Here is a 22433-nt window from a genome sequence, read left to right on the forward strand (position 1 = left end):
AATGGCTGTTACTACCATTTGTGAAGTAAGGACCATCAGTCAAGCGTAGTGTGCAATTTATGAGCTATGTGAATAATGCGTCATCTTTGAGTGATTAGTTTGGGGGCTTCCATGGAGCTGTGTAAGGGAACCTGAGGCCATCTAATTCAAACCGTCACACAACACCATCCTCTATCTCGACCTGCACTCCTCCCCCAGCCCACAGCGGCATGGACTGCTCCCCTGCAATCTCCTCAATAAACAAGACTCCAACAGGACCCAGACAGAGAATGGAGGTTCACCTGGAGGTGACAGGAAAAGAAAACAGAGCTCTTTGCGTAACGAATGGCGATCGAGATAACGCCACGGAGCACTTAGGAATCTTGATAAAGGATTATCCAAACATGTCTGAAATTGAATACATTGTCTTTTTTAGGCACACTAAAGTTGCGGTGAAGCGCCAGCCCTGCAGGTACTGACCAGTTCCGCTGAACTTGCATTGCTGATAAACTCACTGCAAGCACATGTTTTCACATTTCACTCAGAGGTTAGAGTTAGGACTCTTCTGTATTCTGTTAATTAGGTTTGTAATAGGGCAGCATTATACAGGCATTTATACATCATTCCACTCAGGAAAGCTGCTGGGAAATGCTAAGTCATGTTATTTTGAGCCGACATCCCATGATATCTGGAGTTGCAGAGGAGAGCAAAACAATGCAGCGGTCAGGCTCAACGACAACAAGTATAATTAATCTCCTATATCATAACCGAGTGACTCACTCTGTTTATGAAACTTGTCAGGGTGGGCAGCTGAAGCCACACGGTGCTGCAGTCTACGTTATGTAAGCAGTGACAAAGGTGAGATCAGTTTGTGTTAGCAGCTCGTGGCTAAATTAGCCCAACGCAGGTCCAACAAAACAACTCGTGTCCCGCTGCTTGACTGGAGACAACGGAGCCCCAAACCTGAGAAGAACGATTTGTTTGGGTGGTCTAGTTAAAGCCTGGTGCTAAATAGGCAACAGTTCTGGTTAGAATGCTAATGAGCCCATTTCCCTCCTGGATGGAGACATCAAAGCCAAGTGGAAGCTCCGTCTTTGTGGCTACACAGGGCTTCATGGTGTCATTACATGGCTCGGTGTGTGCTTCAATGCTTGTATTTGTGCGGAGGAGAAAAAAAGAAAAAAAAAAACAGAGGCAAATGGAGTGGAAAGGCGTGATAGACAACATGATGTTTACATTAGGTCTATTCTTTTGGGACTGTGCCAGCATCCAGCCATGCTGTGACACACATCACAAGAGCAACCTGGTACCATTCATAATTACCCTCTATTCACAGAGGCCTCACTTAGCGTGCTATTATCAGAGATCATTGTTATTTCGCTCTACGTATGTTTGGAATCCCAGTGAGACCAACATGTCTAACGTAGATAACAGTACTATTTTGGTTAACCCCATTGTGTACACAATACTGAGGATGTGCAATCCAGGGAGAATTCCCATCAGTGATTTCTAAGGATTTAATAGAGCATCAGGGCATAAGAAGAATCTTTTCTTAGGATTTTTTTTTTGTTTTCTTTTCTTTTTGTCTTCATAACTAATGTTAGAAATATAATGTGTTGTCTAGAGAAAAAAAAATTCATTCAGAGTTTTTTTTTTAACTTACTTCCATCGTGTTTGGCTGCAAGCCAACAAAACAATCACTGACAGAAATGTCTGCTTGCTTTTACCAAGACCCGCTACCACACTTGAATTAATGGTGTGGTATACAAGAGGTGAAACCCTCATCTCAAAAAAATACCTGCATGTCGAGGGGAATAACAAAAGAAAAGAAAAAAAACAACCTCAAAGACCATGTGAAGCCAGACGTACACGCTAAAGTGTGTAGGAGGTGAAGTAACTTCCATAAAGTAAAGACTTTGTCCAGTTTTTGCACACTGGCAGGAGGCCTACCTCCTCCACTGCGAGGGCTAAGCGTGGCTCAGGTGTGTGAGGCCAGCATGATGGATTGTCCTGTTGTGCAGCAGCACCTCTGCGGAGCCCCGAGAAGACAGCTGGGAGATAAGGATGGCCCCATATGAGAGCACATCTCCTCCTCACATCGATCCTCACCGCCACCAAGGCAGGAGGTCTTCACATGCCAAACCTCAGATAGAGGCAGGAGGCCGGCAGGAGGAGGCGGGAGGAGGCAGGAGGCGGCGGGAGGCGGCGGGCAGGGCAACAATATAACAGGTTTGCGAGTTTAGCTGCCACCTCCGAGCGATAAAGACAGTGAAAGATAAAACAACTCTTGGCCTCATCCTGACACGAGACCAAGGGTGCAAGGCAGAGATTCTCAAAGTGTGAGTCAGACATACCTTTGGGGAAAAATCTGCAGATCAGGGGTATGCCTTTTCCAATCCTGATTTTTTCAATCTTTTTTTTCTTTATTTTTTAAAGATAAAATCTTGAGAAAAACGAATAAGTTCAATTATTTTATCAAAAATAAATAAATAAATAAAAGAGAAGAGCCACTGAAATTAATTAAAATGAAACTTTTAAAAACTTTTGTTTAAAACCACAAGACAATACATGAACATGTTTGACATTTCAAATTGAAAACCTCTAAGTAAGTAGCACCAAAAGTCTTTTTTATCACCCGTAATGATATTTTATCGTTTGAAAAACACGAGAAAAGGTGCTATTAAATTAAAAGTTATTACTTAACATGAGACAAAACGCGAGTGTTAGAGGGAGGTTTCAATGTGGTTCAAGTTCTGTGAGAAGGGTTTATACTCCCACACTTTGAACTCTATTGGTGTAGAGTTTTGTCTTTTTGGAGGGGCAAGTGACATTTTCAAATGTTTAATTTTCTGACTCCGGTTATCATTCTTTGTTATGCTAACAAACAAAAAAGAAATCACTCATAAGAAATCATCAATTAATACACTTGGCACTTTAGTTGTCATGGTCCTTATCAACACGAGGGATGCGAATCTTAGCATTTTGGAGATAATTGACCTTGTATTTTGTGCCAGTAACTTGGCAGGAATAGCATTGCTGGAAGTCAATTAACAATGAAAAGAGGCTTTGCTCTCAAAAAAAAAAAAAAAAAAAAAAAAAAGAACGAAAAAAGAAAAACGGCACTTGCTACAATTAGAATTCCTCTGGAGTTAATAAGCACAGCTGCAGGTCACAATCAACTGAATGTTTTCTTGCAAAGTATGACATTAATTGACACATAATATCTCACCATCGAGGTTTGACGCCCCAAATTCCTTTTTGTTGGGAGCTTTTGTTGAAACTCACAAATCTGTAACGGCCTAACACTGACATTAGTTGAAGAAATCAAACAACAAGACAAGATTTGAAGAACTGCAGAAAAAAAAAAGGGCTCAGCCACAAAATAACAATGAAACTATAATGGCAAAGAAGATTGCTTCTTGTGTTTCTCTGTATGTGGTAAATCAATACAGAGAGTAGACGGCAGTAGCGACAGACACCAATCAGGAGGATGGCGGGCTCTCCTTTACAGGGCCTGGCTTGGTTATGAAGACGCATGTTTGTGACCTCTGATCTCAATCACAGGAATTCTTAAAATGGTTTAGCTTTGAGGGCCTCTCCATGAGACGGACACGTTGTGATTCCGAGCTGAAAGTGTGTAATCTTAAACATGTATCAGATGAGATAAGGACCACTCCAAGCTGGGTGATTAGATGCGAGGACTGTTTCTTCAATAGCATACACACTTTAATGGACACCGATGGCACAAAGTGCCACACTGTGCTCTGACGCATTCTTAACGCCCATCTTATGCCTCCACTGGCTCACATTTGCCAAGTGTAAAATGCATAATGTGATGGGGAAAAAGACGTTTGCAAGGTGCAACAATCCCATCCAAATGGGATGCTTTTGTGAAAACTAATCCCCCCCCCAAAAAATTCCATGCAAAATGATTGTATGTTTTGGAGGAGGATTGACAAATAAAACAAACAACAAAAGCTGTAAAATTGCAATTCAACGACAATAGAATCTAGAGCGGCCCGGTTCAGTCATTATATGAAAAGACACAATGGCGGTTGCATTAAAACAGGTCATATGCACACAAGCAATCTAAAAACTAACCACTGTGTAAATGTCATGGAAAGGTGTTTATATTAATCAACATGAGAGAGCTTCAACATACAACACAGCTGTTATAAAAAAAAAAAAGAAAGGAATACATTATGATTGTACATTAGGTGGGCTTTTCAAGTCTGCTGAGCCTGGTTGGATGAACAACTGAAGGCTGTCATGAGACACATTCGAAGTGACAGCCAACACAGATGGATACGCAGATAAGGCTGAAGCAGTGACCTCCTTTCACTGTCATATCATTGCCACATATCATTAAAGATTTCCACTCAAGAAAAATAAAAAAATAAAAAAAAGTACATTTCACATGTAACTGGGGGCCCAATACCCCAATCTCATCTTTCGGCAGCAAAAACGGATTATTTCAATCATGTCATCACAAAAGTCACATTAAAAGAAGAAGAGTGGAGTTGGGCAATAGCTTTCCACCAGAGCCCTCCACCCATTACTGCCACACTACAGTTGGCTGCCTCAGATTTCCTCTATTGCTTTGATGATGATGTTCTTCGGCAGGCCACTAAAGTAATGGCCGCCTCTTGGTGCGCGAGGCCACTGTACACTGGGCTGCAATGTGGCGGCGTTACACTCAGCCGTGGTTAATACCAGCACTTGAACTGAAACGGACACTAAAGTCTGCTGCGAACTCAAGGAAATACTGTCGACGGGCTGCATGCCGGATCTCATGAGTGCAACTTTGATAGTTTTAACGCACCATGAGAACAATCAGCCAGAAGGCGGAATGGAAAACAAAATCATTGCTTACCTCCTCCTCCCCCCAGAAGACTGGAGTTTGCTGGAAGAAAAGAGAAAAACAAATGTGTCAATGCAACGCAAATATCAATACAGTAACGTTTTGAAAGAAAAAGTCATCTGAAACATAAACAGTTCATATTGTGCCTTTATGAGTACCTGGCAAGGGAGAGACGTCCCACTTTCAAGGACTAAATTCACATCTTAACACTGTCAAACAGGAAATGTCCCGCTCGGAAAGTGGGACATTTCAAGAGCGATTATAGAAATAGTTTTGAATTGATGACAGTTATTGACCCACCAAGATCAGTGGCATTTACATGTGTATATGTAAGAACTATGGATAACAATGACAATACAAGTAAACCTGCATTTCGTACCAGGAACCATCAGAGGCACCTTGGGTATTTCAACCACTGGACTCAGGGTCTAAATTTAGTTTGGAGATCATTTCTTTGTCTTAAAAATGTCCCTGGTTATGGAGAAGCACTTTTTGAAAAGTGATTTCCAGGGTGAGGTTTGCAGTGCTGACAATATCAGATTGGATGACTACTCATCCGATTTTATCGGTCGTCTTTTATATTTATAAACATTGTGCGTTGATGGAAGGGAGGACTGTGTTTTGGATCTGCTTTGCTACGAGGGACCGTCACCGTTCCAGTATTGTCTCAATTGATCTGTTTACGTTACAATAAAGTGCCATCAAAAACGGCACAGGTTGAACATGCGCCATGTTTACAGTCTGTCTAACAATTGCTTGTATGGCCTTGTAATTGTAGGACCGTGGTAATGTTTCCACATCAGATACACTAACATACAGTACCAATTCCAAAAAGATACAAAAGAAAGACTACTATTGACATTATTTTCTCAGTTAAACCTGTGATCGCACATTCGAATAGCTGGAAAACAAGATTTACTTTTTTGATCACTTACAACACCAGAGTCATCCCAAGATTTTGAGCGACAGAAATAGTGTATATATTTGCAACAAACAAAAAGATCTGCATGTGAGACAGTGAGTTGTTTCATTGAATATTAAATTAGCAGGTTGGCAACAAATGTGTGATTCAGTCAGTAACTAATTTCAATATACACTCCTTGGCTCCTTTTCCCCCCCGTTGGCAACACGGCAGTGGTTACGCTCAATATGAGATGTGCTTCATTAAAATCAATCAACAGTGGAGTGAAGATTTATAGTGCTGTATCTCCAACCGTAGGACAGTGAAAGCCTGTTTCTGCTGTGACTTTGTGAGGTCTGAGTGTGACACAAATTGTTAGGTACCAGCTGAGGAGAGGTATTCCATACGAGGCGTGTTATCATACGTAGTGTTGTTTGGTTTTCACATGTGACACACGGAAGATCTATAAAAACACCATCAAAGTAAAGCCAAGCTGACTGATTTGTGCTGTCAGATTTAAGACAGTTTATCTCACAGGCGCTCGTACGATGACCAAAGCTCCGAGCGGCTCCCGGGCGACTGCGTGCTCAACATTAACCGTAGTTCACTGGTTCAAACGAAGGCGACTGTCAGAATGCTTTCTGCCGGAGTGTGCTTCATTAAAAATGAATCTATTTTCATTTTGCTCTGTCAGTTTCAGACAGCTGTTGGAAAAATTACAGGGGATTTAAGGTACATCTGTTAATTTGCACGTCAGTGAAAGTAGCTAACCTGTGTGTTTGAAGTGTAGTTCATACGGCGGGCACCGCTGGAATCATACGCCGCAACATGCTTTTAATGATCTTCAGTTCCTGCTACAGCATTGCTTATCATTAGCAGTGAGCGCCATTACAACACTATTATTCCTCAGAAGAAAAAAAAAAAGAGTGGGAGATAATGACCATGTGATCCTAGCAAAGTCAAGTGTGTTTGTTTATTTTTAGGACTTATTAGGCATATAAAGCTTCTCCTGAATCTGTTTCCACACACTTCTGCTGAACCATCATGGCTCTGCATTGTTTTCATCTGAGCACCAAGCATATGAGTGGGCATGACAAAGAAAACTCTCCTGCTGCAGAATTTGTTTCATCAAAAGGCTTTTGTTAGAGTGTGTGTGTGTGTGTGTGTGTGTGTGTGTGTGTGTGTGTGTGTGTGTGTGTGTGTGTGTGTGTGTGTGTGTGTGTGTGTGTGTGTGTGTGTGTGTGTGTGTGTGTGTGTGTGTGTGTGTGTGTGTGTGTGTGTGTGTGTGTACACATGCACTTACAGTACGAGTGCGATGTACACAAACAAAAAAGGCAACTCAAACAGTGGTGTACTGACAATCCACTGTCATGTTTACAATAGCACCTCTCCAGGTTTTTCTGTGATGAAAAAGACACTCGTGCTCCCGCAGCCTTTGTTCAGCTCTGGAATCTGTCAACACTGAGCACACAACGCAAATGTGCACCATTTCCCAAACAGCCCCCTTTACAACTGGCCTGGTAAATCTCCTGCTCCGACGTGAACGCGAGGATTCAAGTGATCAGTTTTTAAAGGCCTTTTCACACGAAGTTTCCATCGATCCCAAAGTAATCATTGGAATTATGCATCTTTAATAAATGGAACTTCTGCAATGTAAATCCCTTCAGCTTGATGTCATTTTTGTCTCTGATCAGCACAATGAAAGTAATAGTTTGAGTGCCAGTTCAGAGCAAGCTAATGGTATGCTAGTTTTTCTGCAAAGTCTATCATCATTGTCTAGTCTCCTGGGGAGTCTTCCTATTCCTGAGCTATTAAAACACTGGGGTTTAATTACCTGACATTATGGAAATGCATGCCTGAGGGGGGCGCTTCATTTACTCCACACCTAATCAGAGATGGGAGATGTGGTTGCTAATCAGTCTGACACAACTCTCTCCTGCATGTATGTGTGTGTGTGTGTGTGTTGTGTGTGTGTGATGGTAGTCTTGAACAGAGGTAAGCTGGGGGTGGAGATATTAGATGTTTTCTAACCACATGCGACTGGGTGTGTTTATGGCAATAGCCCACTGGGAGTTGGGAAGTGTTTGCATCGTCAGTGTTGGCTTTGATAAATATGGCGGTCCAGAGAGGTGGGGGAAAAAAGAAAAAAAAAAAAATGCTGTTTTATGCCTTTTCATTTCCCCTCTCATCCCACCACGGTCCTCTCCTTTAATGATCTGAATGTCGTGAAGCATGTTTTGGCCGTTTATCTTTTAGAACAATGTGCTGCTTATGCACACAGAATATCTGCAACCTACAGTCAGAGCTCGGCCCACATGCATATCAGGGGAGGCATAAAAATACCACAATGAATGTGGACTTGTCTTAGCAATGCATTTCCGAGCACGGCATAAATACAAAGCAGCTGGCGGAGAAAGGTAACCTACAACAGGACAGAGGGCAGCCCGTGAATATTTGGCACCAAAAACTTCAGAGCTGGTGCCTTGTTCAGTGTGACATGCTTGAGAAGTGCTTCAATTATCCTGAGTGAAAAATCAAAACAGAAATCCATATTTGGCCATATCTAATCCATGATGCATATTTTATAGTGTGTGTATTAATTATAAACCAGCTCTCCTCGCTGTTTTGCCTGCCAGGGGCTCAGTCTGGCTTTCTTGTGAAGGATCAACACATTGCTGCCTTTAGGGAAGTAGTAAAGAGCCAACAATTTTTATTATCAGAAAGTCATTATATGTTAAGTTCGACAGTGGCTATGCATCTACAGTCTCTTTCTGTGTGCCTCTGATGGGGTTTTGACATTTTCTTTTTCTAAGCATCTCTGAAACCGTCTAGATTTTATGGAGCTATTTTGTTTTTTCAAGTTTTTGTGAAGTAAACACCTTTTCATTACAAAAGCCACGTTAAAAAAACAAAACAAAAAAAACAAACAGCCAAAATACAGCTGTGGTGCTCGTTTAGAAGTGGATGCCTCGAAGCACCGGAGGCCTCGATGGTTTGCAATGACCCAGTTAATGAGAAGAAACAGTAAAAAAAAACAAAAAAAAAACTAAGGAGCAAGCTAACAGTAGGAGTTTGTCAGGAGAGCTGGAGTGTCATCCTACTAGAAACCACAACATGGGTCATAAATCTCAGTGGAAAGGCTCCCCAGACTGCGAGGAGATGGTAGGTCATTAAGAGCTGCTGGTCTGCACCATTAGTCTGGCCCATCAAACACATGCCTGAACTGTCAGTGTGGGAACACCCACTTCCTGTTTGCCCTTTGCCCTTCTAACCCCCCCCCCCCCCCCACCCACAGCAACCTCATATACCCCTCAGCCAATGAGGACACAGCGGTGTCGGAGCTGTGTATTTTCACAGCAAGAAATATATTGATAGCAGAGCCCGAGTCAGAGAGTGTGACAGGCAGTTTATGAATTGTGGCACTGCATCAAGTCGGCTGCACAGACACAAACAGTGCAAAAGAATGGTGAAACCACCCTCTGGCCTCAGTGTGTCAACTTGTTTGCGGCGCCTTCATAAAAGTGGCCTGTGTGCACTTCATTGTGCGAGTCCTGTGTGTGTGCACGGCGGGCACTGAGCCATGGGATCGGGGCTGCACGTTTGGTGTCGTCAGCAGAGCCCTAGATCATGCAGTTAAATGGGAAGTGCTAGTGCATAACCACAAAACCTCAAGGCAGTAAACAGATCCACTGTCTACCTTCTGGTCTCTGCCACCTTGGCTGAACCCTTTAAATATGCGCCATCAAATGCACACTCACCTAATCCTGAGCTGCCTGCAACATGCTTCCCATTGAGCTCAGAGGTTAATAGTGTGCGCTGCAGTGACTTTGGGATAAAAGGTGTGGGAACTGAAAGTAATAAAAAAAAAAAAAAAAAAGTTTTATGGTTCAGGTTGTCTCCTCTGTTGCTGAGTCCCAAAAAATAAAAAAGTAAAAAAGAAAAAAACAGGTGCAATTTTTCACAGGGTGCAGAGTCACCACTCATGATGCCTGCACGGTGCCTGCAAATCTTAAGAGGACGACGGGCATTAACAGTCAAATGGATGGTTTTATTAGTAAGTTCTGTTGTCACAGAGTGCCGCTTCTTTTCACTGACTGCTGTTTTTGAAGTGCAGGTTATCTACCCGAGATGAAAAAATTTTTTTTACAAATAAAAAGCACAAACTAGGCCAGTCGAGCCGCTCATTCTCATCACAAGTCAAATCGTTTCTTCTCTTCTATTATTCTGTTTTAATTAGAAATCGTATTTACAGCTAGACGCTGATCTAAGAGAGAGGGGAAAGACAACAGAGGAAAGTTAATCATTATTCTAGACTTTGACACATTGATGATGATTGGAATTTCCTCTGATGTCCAACATGTCAGCTCCGAACTACAAAGTCCAGGGAGACAGCAGAGTTTACACCATGGAGGAGAATGCAATGCTGCACATAAACACCCTTTCTCAACACCATTCCTCCACAAAAACATACACTAATGCTGTGGGTTTATAAATACACCATCACATGCTGGTATGCAAATACATTCATGTACATTTAGGGACATACAAGCCTGCACAACTGGAAATATACAAGCTAGGATTGGGTATCTGAAGCAAGCTGTCTTGTGTCTGTGGGGCTCCGTGTGAAATCGAAGCAATTCTAACCTTTAATGATGGAGGCTGTTTTGCTTTTAGTAGCTACTGAAACTCACACGAATAGAAATAAAACTTGAATGAGCCACCAGTTGTGGGATGCGAGAAGTAAGGCAACAGTGGTATTTCTTATTTGTGGCATATTAAAAATGCATGCTGCACCACACATGCTGCTTCGCCTGATAACGCTGGTTGGCATTTTTGTTCTTTATAGTTTCTAGTGGTCCCTGAGGAGTCAGGCTGAGCAGACAGACTCAAGGCAGAGGTGGCGTGTGTGCGCGCACACACACACACACACACACACACACACACACACACACACACACACACACACACACACACACACACACACACACACACACACACACACACACACACACACACACACACACACACACACACACACACACACACACACACACACACACACACACACGCTTCATGTGGAAGAAAACAAAACGATGCAACTGTGGCTGAGACAAATAGCTTGTACTAAACACGAACAGCAAGTGTCAGAATACATCAGTAATGATATGTCGAAGTACACACATGCTAGTGACATTGGTTATTGAAGAGCTGGGCTCCAAAGGTAAATAAAGTGCACTGGCAACATCAGGAAACTGAAAAATAAACCTGCGAGACCACAGCAAACTAAAGAAATGGTGCTTTTGGCAGAATTAGCAAAGATAATAATTGCTGAATTTAGCTTTAATGTCTGCTCTGTGTGTGTGTGTGTGTGTGTGTGTGTGTGTGTGTGTGTGTGTGTGTGTGTGTGTGTGTGTGTGTGTGTGTGTGTGTGTGTGTGTGTGTGTGTGTGTGTGTGTGTGTGTGTGTGTGTGTGTGTGGCATGGCCAGCTGGACTCTCACAGCCTTGTTTTGTGCCATTACAACACTACCACTGGAGGCTGTGATTGATTTGGATCGTCACACTTTGATTTAGTTGCGAGTTTTGATCACAAAGAAAGATTTCTGCAGAGAAAAAAAAGAATTAGTTTTAGGCCCAATTGTAAATAGAGTTTAAATGTTTATGCACTGCTCTGAAGAAAATCTTTTTTTTTTTTGGTCAATATAAAAATGTAATTCCAGAGATGGATATGTTTGTGTTTTAGTTCCTCATTAATAGTTATATTTTCCAATAAATCCATGGTATGAATGCATCTGAGCATTTCCAGGTCCACTCCTGATATTTGTGCAAAAAGTCCTACACATGACTGAGTGTGATTTTTTTTTTTTTCAAATGATCTCATTCATACCTCAATTTCGGGTGTTACTTCTAATAAACGCATCTAAAGGACAGCTCCACTTCCTTTTAAAACTGTCAAACTACTTTCTCTCTCAACTTCATTAGGTGAAATGTTAGATTTTATTTCCCCACACTTCATTGTAGGTCTTGACTTTACTTTACAACAACTGGGATGTAATTAGCACCTTATAAGCAAAACTGAACGTCCAAAGTTGCTGTTATGACAGTTGATTTGTGAAGTAGTGGGGGAAGTGTGGTAAAAGTGAAAGTTGGAGGACAGTCGCTGTGTATCAAACAAACCTGTGACTGCTCGTTCTTGTGAAATGAAGAAGAACTTCACAAAACACCTTCCTGTCAGATTCTGACTCATCCTGCATTTAGGAATTAGTCAATAATGACATTACCTCTGCCTCCTTTGGAGCAGAACATCTTGCTGCAGGTATTTCGTAAACTCGCAGAAAACACACCTACAAACTTCTGGAAGCGACAAACACAACTTCAGTTCCTGGTAATGTCATGATGAAACCTTCCATGTATTGAGCAAAGAGTACTTGAGTTCTGAGCGACTTGCCTCTGTGCACATTGTAATGTATAAAATTGTCTGTATATACAAAGCAGACAATTTTCCTTTGGCTCAAGTCAGCTGTGCATGCGACCACACCTCATTTTAAAGGCAACACAATACAAAGAAACCCCCAATATTTGCTTTATAAGCAACGTGCTGGTGGTATGTTGAGTCTGCCTGATTGCAGAGAAGTGTGTGTCCTGCCACAGGTGGATAGTGGATAATGAAGACTCTCACAGGCCAATAAACCCAAGCCGACCTGACACCACAGGTTGACTATAAAGTGTCTTTAGATACATAATGAGAAGAAACATTTTTTGGCAGGTGTTGTCGAGGTTTGATTCCCTCTAACTGCTTTATACAGCCAAGATGAGTATTAAATGCATAAGATATACTCTGATGAACTCAAACAGACCCACAAGAATACAAGAAGTGAAAGCTGTGAAACCAGCAAAAAAGAAGTGCTGGCTAAGAGATCCCCTGAATCTCTATATGGACATCAAGCCAGTAAAACTGGCCCCTTACTTCAAAAACCCCCACTATCTTCAGATGTGCAACACTTCACACCACTGTACATTTTTCCAGCGTTGTTTCCTCTGAAAAAATTCTTTTTTCTTTTTTTTTTTTTAACAGAAAACTATTTTGAACTTTGCAACTCCAGCAGCAGTTCCTCTTCTCCTACGCTTTCTGACAGTCCCTTCCTCTCCTTTTCCTTTCACTGTCGCCTTCTCACAATGGATGAGGAGGAACTGGCTGCCGAGGTTGAGAAATTTCTCGAGTTTTACGACCCGAAGTGCTGGTATCACAGAGACGATGGCCAAAGAAATAATAAATAAATAATGGTGAAAATAGCTTTGGAGATAAGGAAAGAAATAAAGTTTAAATGGTTGGTGTCTATCAATCCTAATGTCTGCACATTGTTGAAAACAGTTTCTTTTTCCACGCATTTGGCAGGAGGAAAAAAAATAAAAAAATCAACTTATGTTGTTTTTATGTAGTGTGTGAATTCCAGATGCAACATTTCAAGTGTGAATTATATGTTATGACTCGGTGAAATGTGCATTTTCAGCTTTGCTAAACTAATGCAATTAAACCAGCTGCATAGATAAAAAGCGTGGCATTTTGATGGGGATATAACAGAATGGAAGAAAGTCGCCAGGTTGAAACGATTAAAAGTATTGCTGCAGTGCAACACTTCTTTAATGTTTAATGCATGGATGTATATGTATATGTGAAAATTCCAATAACGACATTATTTAAAATACTTTTACAGCTATGCTAATTTACAACCTCGCACGTTTGAACTTGACAGCTACTGTGAGCATATTACGAGACACATGTGAAAGCGAGGTGGGAGTGTGAGAACACACTTCACGTTGAAAACCTTGATGCCTCTGTCAGACTCTTGTTGCCTCCAAGACCACTGGAAACTCCTATTTGACCCTTTTACGAGCCCGGACCCACAGTCATCCTCTGTTCTCAGCAAATAACTGTCACCCATTCAATATTTTTGAACGTTTAGAATGAACTTTTTTCTTCTTGCTGCTGATGAATTCTCATCTCTGCTTGTCTCAGCTCAAGTATCTTTAGCAGCACACGAATGTCTGTGATAAGAAAAAGAAATCACTTTTAACACACCTTGAGCACATACACGATGTGTCTATGAAGTTGGAAAAAAGAAAATTCTTAATAAAGTCACGCATTCAGCCACGGTATCACTGCATCACATTCAGCCTGATGGAAATCCTTTTTTTACTTGTGTACCAGCTTTAATCAAATGATGGAGAACTTCTGCTTTACAAACACTCAGAGGGACCTTGACGCTGTCTGTGTTTGGAATTCATTGGGTCATTGTGTTAAAGTGACTTGGTTCAGGTATTGAAATCGACACTCATTTCTCAAGAGTATTAGTGCTACTTCAACATTCAGAACAAACAAAAAAAAAAAAAAAGAAAACCCACTTAGTTTCATGACAGGCTGAACATTTGTCGTATTTTCAGTCACAGCTATTACAAACCCATGGAGCTCAGAAATGCAGTGTGGCGCAGAGATGTGGGATGCCTTGTTTACCTGCGCTCCTGCATACAGTGCTTTGTGTGTTACGGAGCCGGGTTCAGCTGTGTGGATTTGTTTTGTTTTTTTGTGGGAAGCAGCAATGGAGCTTTGGTGTCAAAAATAAGACAACAGTTCAAAATCACTCTGATAACCACAAAGTCAATTATGCTTTGGGTTGAATTTTACCTTAGAATCCTCATTACAGTATTAGCGAAGCTTGCTGGTTGCTTCGTAAATGTATTCATATTCTCAACAGTACATGTCATATATCGCTGTAGTTAAAATGATGTTGTTTTTGCAGCTTCTTTCAAGAACTGCTGCACCAGTGTTATGATGTCTGAATGTATCAATGTGACAACAGGCTGGTGTCACAGTGATTAATCCCTTTCCTCTGCAGGCTTGTCACCATCATAACAAAGCAACAATACCAGATGCCAAAGCCAGCCCACATGTCTATTGTTATAATTACCTGACCTTCAAATCCACATTAATGAGCCCAGGATGATCCCATTCTCTTTCATCATTTGGCTTCCGAGCCCTCCTTTTATCTAACAAGGTCACCTTTCACAACACTGCTTCTCCCTGAAATACACAGCCCCCTCATAAATATACATCTACCTGCATCTGCTCAGCCCCCAATGCTAAGAAGGGAGCTTGGAGAAATTACAAGAAAATGAAGCTGTAGGTGGGCTGTGCAAAGCGCAAATTTGTATTTCTTATGAAGTTGACACAGAGGGAAAGAGAAAGTCAATGCCACCAAAGTTAGACACGGAGAACAACTTTCTAATGATTGAAGAGTTACTTAATAATTGTTTCCAACACTAAAGACACAGCCTATTAGCGAGAGTGAGACAGACTTGCGGCACGGACTCTAAAGGCACGATGCAGGGGTGCATCATGAGAGCAGGGTTCATTAGATGATTTGTTTCGATCTTTTCCCACTGTTTTAATCTCAAATGCACCGCGGTTGTCACAACAGAATGAAGTGTCTGTGGTATCTTGGGAACCATAAACGAAGAGAGCGGAAAAAACACACACAAAAAACCCATCCAATTATTCATTTTCTTTCTTATATTTCAGCCACGTTTTGCGCGCGGGGGGGGGGGCGCAAAGCTTCATGTCTAGTGTTTTTTGTTTTTTTCAACTATTTGGAAAAATGTGTTCCACGTGACTTAAAAGTTAACAGAAACAAAAGCGATACGGATTTACACATGGATGCTCAAATTATCCTGCAATTAGTGACACATCTAAATGTTTACAACCGCGTAAACTCACTTTTTACATCTCATTGCTCATGGGCTTTAATATAAACAACGGGCTACCAGTGTAGGTGACTGGTGCCTGTGGAGGAAAATCCATATATTAATGAACCAGACCAGAAAGTGTTTACTAAACTTTGTTTATGGGACAAAATGCAACATGCAAATGTGTATAAACGGGGAGATATTCGGCAGCCTGCACACGTGTGCCAACTTTAAGGAGGCGCCATCATTTTGTGGGTGAGTATAGACGGTTTGTCAGCAGACTTCACAGGTCCAGTGTCACTGCAGAGCTCTGCCAGCCAGCAGTTGCATATTATGGCTTTACCCCATTGCATTTCTGTATTTATCAACCTTGCATTAATACAGCTTTGCTCTGATCAGGCCTGTTGGTATGGTAAAGACTAGCGTGCTTCCCAGGACCTTCACAGTCCACTAACCTCCGCCAGGTACCCACCAGGCTGCCAGACAGTTTTCTTTACGATATCCAAAATACCATGGCAGGCGCTTCTCCAGACCGGAGAGTCAGGACAGCATTAAATTGGAGATCCTCAGCTACTGAAGTGTGGTTTCTGAATCGGCTTCCTCTTTACATATCACTGCTCTTCCTTTGCAGAAAATAGCAGTCGGAAAATAAGGGTCTTGCCCCCGATAGCTAAGTCAAGGTATATACTCTCAGAATTGCAGTCCATATGGCTTAAGTGCAGCACATTGCATTAAGGAAAAGTGCATTGTCTTTTTTAACACTAAATGTATTTTAACTTCTCTTACTTCCTTAGCAAAATGCACTTAACGGGCACTCAAGAGGATCCATTCTCACCAGCATCTATTTGATCACAGTGGTGTAAGTGTTGAGGGTGTGTGTGAAAGCAGCCCTGGATGCAGACGGCCTGCGTTTATGTCACAGAGACTCGTCTCCCCGGAGCAACAATCACCAATCAGGCTGGAGAAACTCATCTTCTTTGTTCATCGAGCACGGAGGCTAAAGTGGGTTGTGTGGGAATTAAAAGTAGTTTATCAAAAAAATAGAAATGGTACAAATTCTTATACTTGTGCTGTGTTGACGGGCATTCCTCCTGTGGAATCAAAACTTATTAACCCACTGATAATGTAAAACAAACAAACAATTCGATATTGTGGAAGAATTAGACTGATTGTGAACTAGTCTTTTAAATTATTTTGTAAACTGAACCTGCACATTGTTTGTTTTTCTTTAATGCACACGACAAAGGAACTGGTGGTTCCAAATGAGGAGCTTGAAGGGCTAAACACCTAAATGAAGAAATCATAGTCCGGTCTGCTGCGATGCCTGATGAAAGCTTTTACGGAGACAGGCCAGTCCTTCTTGAACGAGAGATGATCTCATAAATAATCATACCTGTTTCAACATTAATATGGGTACTTGTAATGGTTTGATCATAATAGGAGGTCTTTACTTTGAGAGGGTTACTTTTCCGCTTGTACTTCAATGACGATAAATACACCTCAAAAAGAATCTCTTTTTGTGGCAGCTCAACTCGCTATCAGATCAGAGGCTACAAATATACTGCAACAAAATTAGTTTGGTCTTCCAGGAAATATGCTGAATACAAGTTAGATTGTGAAGATTGTGACTTCCCGTTCTAGACATTTAGAAAATACTTTGACGTTTTAGAGTCTGCCTTCCAAGGCAGGGAGGTCTTTAAAAAAAAATAGATGAATAAATCAATTCCAGTTTCAGTTACAATCAGGATAATTCCACGTTCTGTAAATGTTCCTTGAAGAGTTGCCTATAAAAGCAGAACTTTGTGCTTCCGGATTGCATGTTCCATTTTTATTTTTTTTTTAAATGTAAGGTAGAGCTAAAGGGAGCTGTGAAAGTCAATAAAAGACTTGGTGTGCAGTTTTGTTGTCTGTTCTTCCAACGAGGCAAAAAAAAGAAAAGAGAGGTTACAGAAAGGGTAGGATAACACAGAAGAGTTGCCAAGATTACTCACATTCCTCACGTCTACAGCAGTTAAGATAGTCGAGTGAAAAACGACTTCGGTAGAAGTTTTGATTGAACTTCTCTACATTAAAAACTGCCTTTTTTTAAATCCCCCTTTTCATACGGAGAACACAAAACATTGATGCTATTCTTACTGCAATCAAGTCTTTGTCAATGTGGATACACCGCCTTAATTATTAGCAATTATTCCTTCATACTATCACAATATTAACGTCGCAGGTGGTTGTACAAACACCATCAATTCTGTTTAAATAGACGCAGAAGTTGTATCCAACATTGTTCAAGTTACATTACTGATGGAACTTGATTGTTAAAGCCTTTGAATCTTTGACTGTGACTCTGAATCAAGTGTGAAAATGTCAGGTACAGGAAGTGCAAAAAGTTGTGTTCAAATGTGAGGAGTAAAAAGTCCTTCAGAAAAAGTACAGACAACCAAAAAAGAAAAAAAAAATGACCTAAGTGGGCTACTTATTTGCCACCTCAATAACAGAGGAGCAATTGTGAATCAACAGTTCACAGTGAAGAACTGCTCATGAATGCAAACATTTTTAAAAATTGTATCGAAACAAAAACTGTTTTTTTTGCAGTTAATGTTTTCTGTATTGATGTTGCTCCACATCCTGCCTGTTAGAGGCTGCTTTGTTTAGCAATAAGCCAAATCACATATTTTTCTTGCAGGTAATGGAGTTGTGTATCGTAGAATTGGACCAAGCAAACATTCGCTCTGCAAAGCAAGAGGCTCGAATCACTTTGGCAACAATAGCTGCGAACAGATGGGTGAAAACTGAGCCCTGTGACCCCAGCATGCAAAAGGTGTGTTGAGAGGACAGAAAGGAGCAGCACCTGATTAAAAAAAAAACAAAAAAAAAAAACCTCCCTGTGAACTATGCAACTTGGAGGTGGAAATATTGTCTTTTGGGGTTTGTGGCAACCAGGGGCTATGGAAGCTCCGCACGGGAAAAGGGAACAATACATTCCCGAAAATATCAAATTTTGAATGCAAATGTCATGCAGTCAGTCAAGATAGCAGAGCTGAAAAGGGGCCGACTTCCCTGACATTGAGCCAAAGCGCACGTCAAGATTCCCAGAAAACTCAGACAGCAAATCCAAACAAAAGAAAAGTTGAGACACGGTGGAAAATGAATAATTTTTAAAACACTATATTTAATCAAAGTTTGTTCGAGGAAAACAAATTGAATGTGAAACTGAGAAACGCTGTCATATTTGAGAATTATGGGCCCATTTTGAATTTAATTCCAGTGACAGTGTTTTGGAGGCTTTTGAATTCACTGTCACAGCTCCTACTTCTGAACATAATTGAAAATCACTGTTTAGGTCTGAAACGTGGTGTGCATGTAAAACAGCTTAAATGAGCTCAAACCTCGGAGATATCTGCAAGGAAGGGAGCGTAAAACCTTACAAAAACACAACAGAAAAAAAAAATGCTTTGGCCAGAACACAAGTGGAAATTGGGCAAATTCAGTTCCGCTTCTGTAATTTTGAGGGAATTAAATAAGAGTAACAGAGCATTAACATTTAAGGGAAGGCATTTGTGTTACTAGGTACAGGCATTTGTTGGAAAGAATACAACATCAATGACAAGTTAATGGTTTTTGTCAGTTATTTCTACATTTATAAAACAAACTAAAACGTTTCAAGCCATCATTTGAATTTGAATTATGATAATGGCCTTAGGTTTTGTCTTGAAATATTACAATATTTTTGAGATCCTGTATTTTCATGACTTCATTCCAAACCAATTTAGAAACAACTGGCAAGTGTGGAATTTTCTGTCTCTTTAGTCACATTTGGATCACATGATGGTGAATTGAGTGTACCTTTAAACAATGGATAACTTCCCACTCAGTCAGTGTTCTGTAATAACACAAGGCTTCTTCCAGTAACGTCCTGGAGCCCGTTTGAAAATATACCCATAGAGTCTGATAGGACTGCCGAGGCAGAGTTTTCTTTCCTTTCTTTTTTCCATCTCACCAAATAAATCCCAGCCCGAACGAAACACAGAAACGTTGACATGAGGAGTGGGGAGATCATGCGGGCGTTTTCCACTAACTTCAGTTCTTAAGCACTGCGATTCTTGGTGCTCTGCTTCGAGAGTAACTTGTTTACGTCAGCTGAATTGATACGATCCATCAGTCTGCTCAAATCGAGTTTCCCACTATTTCTCGCTTGTCTGAAAACATCCACCCAGACTGATGCTCATCCCGTATTAAGGCCCGTCTTTGCTCCGTCTCCCAGTCTGAAGTCATCCTTTGATGACCTTTTAATGATATTTAAACAGAGGACACAGCTTGACTAAATGGACCCTCTCAAACTCATCAGAGGACATTAGCCACAGAATAATGTGAAGTCTCACTTTATCGACATTTGATTCAACTACTGACATTTTTCATTTTAAGCACTCGTCAGACTCCTCAATCCCCTTTCGCTTGAAAGACGAGACCTGACAGGGGAATTGCTCATTTCACATTATTTCCCTTGATAAAGCAGGTAAGCTCGGCACAGCCCCCTTATACTCGTACTGCCACTTTAGAACATATTGTCTGCGTTGGAAAGTCTCTTCCCTACATATTAAAAGCAGAACGGTGCACATAATCAACCACATCAAACTAAATAATTGACAGACGTGTTGCGGGCTGAAACACTGGAATAGTCGTCTTGGGGATACTTAACTCGCAGAATAGATTGACGATAGTTATATCTCTGTAAATGATATTGCTGCCGTCCTGCTGAACTTTGCAGTGCTGCTTAATTGCTGTTGTTAATTGGCTTGCCTCAAAGCTCTTTATTTCATTGCTGAACGCAAACACGTCCCCATTATAGCTTTTTTCACGTTGGCTTGCGCGCTAAAGCCGCCAAGATTTACACAAGATGTGCATTATCTATTGTGTGAAAAATGACTCTGAACTGTCGTTCTCGAAAACGCACCAGCGTGACACTTCCTTTCTGTTACTGGAAGTCAGCAGACAGAGACTGGAGCCAATGGCAAGGAGGCAAACCCCGAGCTAATCCAAGCTCGTTTTGCACAACAACGTCAGCTTTGGTGTTCCTGTGTTAGAGCTTCTCACAAAAGGAGGAGGGGCAGTGAACACAGAGCTGCTCCACTGCAAAACACCAATCAGACACTAAATCACACCAGCACACTAGTTACTTTGTGAGAGACCTGCCACCTCTCAGGAGCCAATTTATGATTCTTTAACACACGCTGGAGAAAATTAGGTGTTTTTTTTTTTTTAGTTTTTGCTTTATTTTGTAGCACACAAACTGAGAATAACTGTGAGGCTGATTATCGAACCGAAAGTTAAGGAAGGAAAAAACGCAGGGGGGGGGGGGCACATCTAAGATTTATTTCACTGACTATTTCTTTTAATTCCTTCTTCCCGCACTTGACTAGGCATTTCCTGAAGACACAGATCCCAGGGTAAAATAAAATGAATCCCTATCTCACTCTCACACAGGGCGAACTGAGATCTCTGCCAGGTGGGAGCCGACAAAAGAAGAAAAGTCTGAATCGGCCCCAGAAGAAAAAGCAGCACACATGAAAAACTAGGATGAAATGACAGCACCAGGCTGTCAGAATTCTGCAGAAAACCAAACATGCAGCAATAAAATGAAAGCTGGGAAAAGGTGTACAAGGATTTGTCTGTAATTCAGATTGAGAGGCCAAAAATTGAAAGAGAAACCAACAGGCAGGGGATTAGTTCTTCTGTTTTGCTGAAAAGAGCTCGTGAGAATAAAATAGACTCTTCTAGGCCTTAGTTTACAAGGTAGAATATATTTAAATACTTAACACATAGTTTTTATAGCAAATGTGGCTTGGCACACTAATTTAAAAATCACCTCTCAATCGGAAGGTTGCAGGTTCGATTGCCATCTCTGCCTGCCTACATGCCAAAGCATTATGGGCGAGACACTGAACCCCGAACTTGCCTGTGTGTATGCAGTGTGAGTGAGTGGTTGGTGGTGGTCGGAGGGGCCGGTGGCGCAGATTGGCAGCCTCGCTTCCGTCAGTCTACCCCAGGGCAGCTGTGGCGACATATGTAGCTTACCACCATCCAGTATGGGGTGAATGAATAATGCAATGTAAAGCATCTTTGAGTGTCAAGAAAAGCGCTATATAAAACCAATGCATTATTATTATTATTATTAATACTGCTGCGATCATAATATCTGAGTCTGAGGACAGTGGTCCTAACTGTGCCACCACCATTCAGCAATATGTAATGTGGCTGAAGAAGCAGTCAGCCACTAAATCAACCAGCTGCCCCTAAAAATCTCCTCTTTGGGCTCTTACTGGGACATGAGAGACGCTGCACCTTTAATAAAGTGAATCCCCACAAAGAAATGAGCTTTAGAAAATCCATCCCTACAACAATGTCAGAGGGCAGAAAGACCTGTGTAACAGCGCGTTCTGCACAAGTCAACAAGACCCGCTCAATAATACCTATACTTACACAGGCTGCTCCTTGTGAAAGGACTCAGCAGTAACCTTGCATCTCAAGGACGCATCATTTGAAATGCATTGGGTGCCACGGCACTGTGATATATCCCTTTCCCACCCCAGAATTAACCTTAGCTAGTCTTTCCTGTCACCAGCCGATCAGGCAGTATGAGTTGGGACAGGTCCCTGGTCTTGACACACAAACACAGAGCTCTCCTCGCCCTGCCTGGCGTATCTTTACCCACCACTAGGGACAGAGGTAAATATGACAAAGTGCTTTAAAGATCTCTCAGGTCGGTCAGCCTCATGTTTGACAAATACAATCTAATTGTAAAACATTTGTTTGAAGAAATCTCTTTTGGAAACGTGAAGGAGGGAAATGTCTCCGTGACCTCTATTAGAGGGAGAGATTTATCGGTATTCCAAGGTTACTTCAGCCACGAGGCAGTCGGTCTCTGAGCAAAAGGGCTCCTGTCTCTGTGTCTCCAAATA

The 22433-nt window shown here is 41.4% G+C and overlaps 1 protein-coding gene across 4 annotated transcripts in view; it reads right to left on the reverse strand.

Annotated features, from left to right (window-relative positions):
* macrod2 (mono-ADP ribosylhydrolase 2) overlaps positions 1–22433 on the reverse strand; it is a 426376-nt gene that overhangs the window by 287971 nt on the left and 115972 nt on the right. For all 4 annotated transcript variants that reach the window (XM_080482410.1, XM_080482408.1, XM_080482411.1 and 1 more), the window contains exon 4: positions 4853–4882. In XM_080482410.1, the coding sequence (XP_080338536.1) occupies positions 4853–4882 (30 nt within the window). The remainder of the gene's footprint in view (positions 1–4852; positions 4883–22433) is intronic.

Source organism: Lipophrys pholis (assembly GCF_963383615.2).
Source record: "Lipophrys pholis genome assembly, chromosome: 15".
NCBI lineage: Eukaryota > Metazoa > Chordata > Actinopteri > Blenniiformes > Blenniidae > Lipophrys > Lipophrys pholis.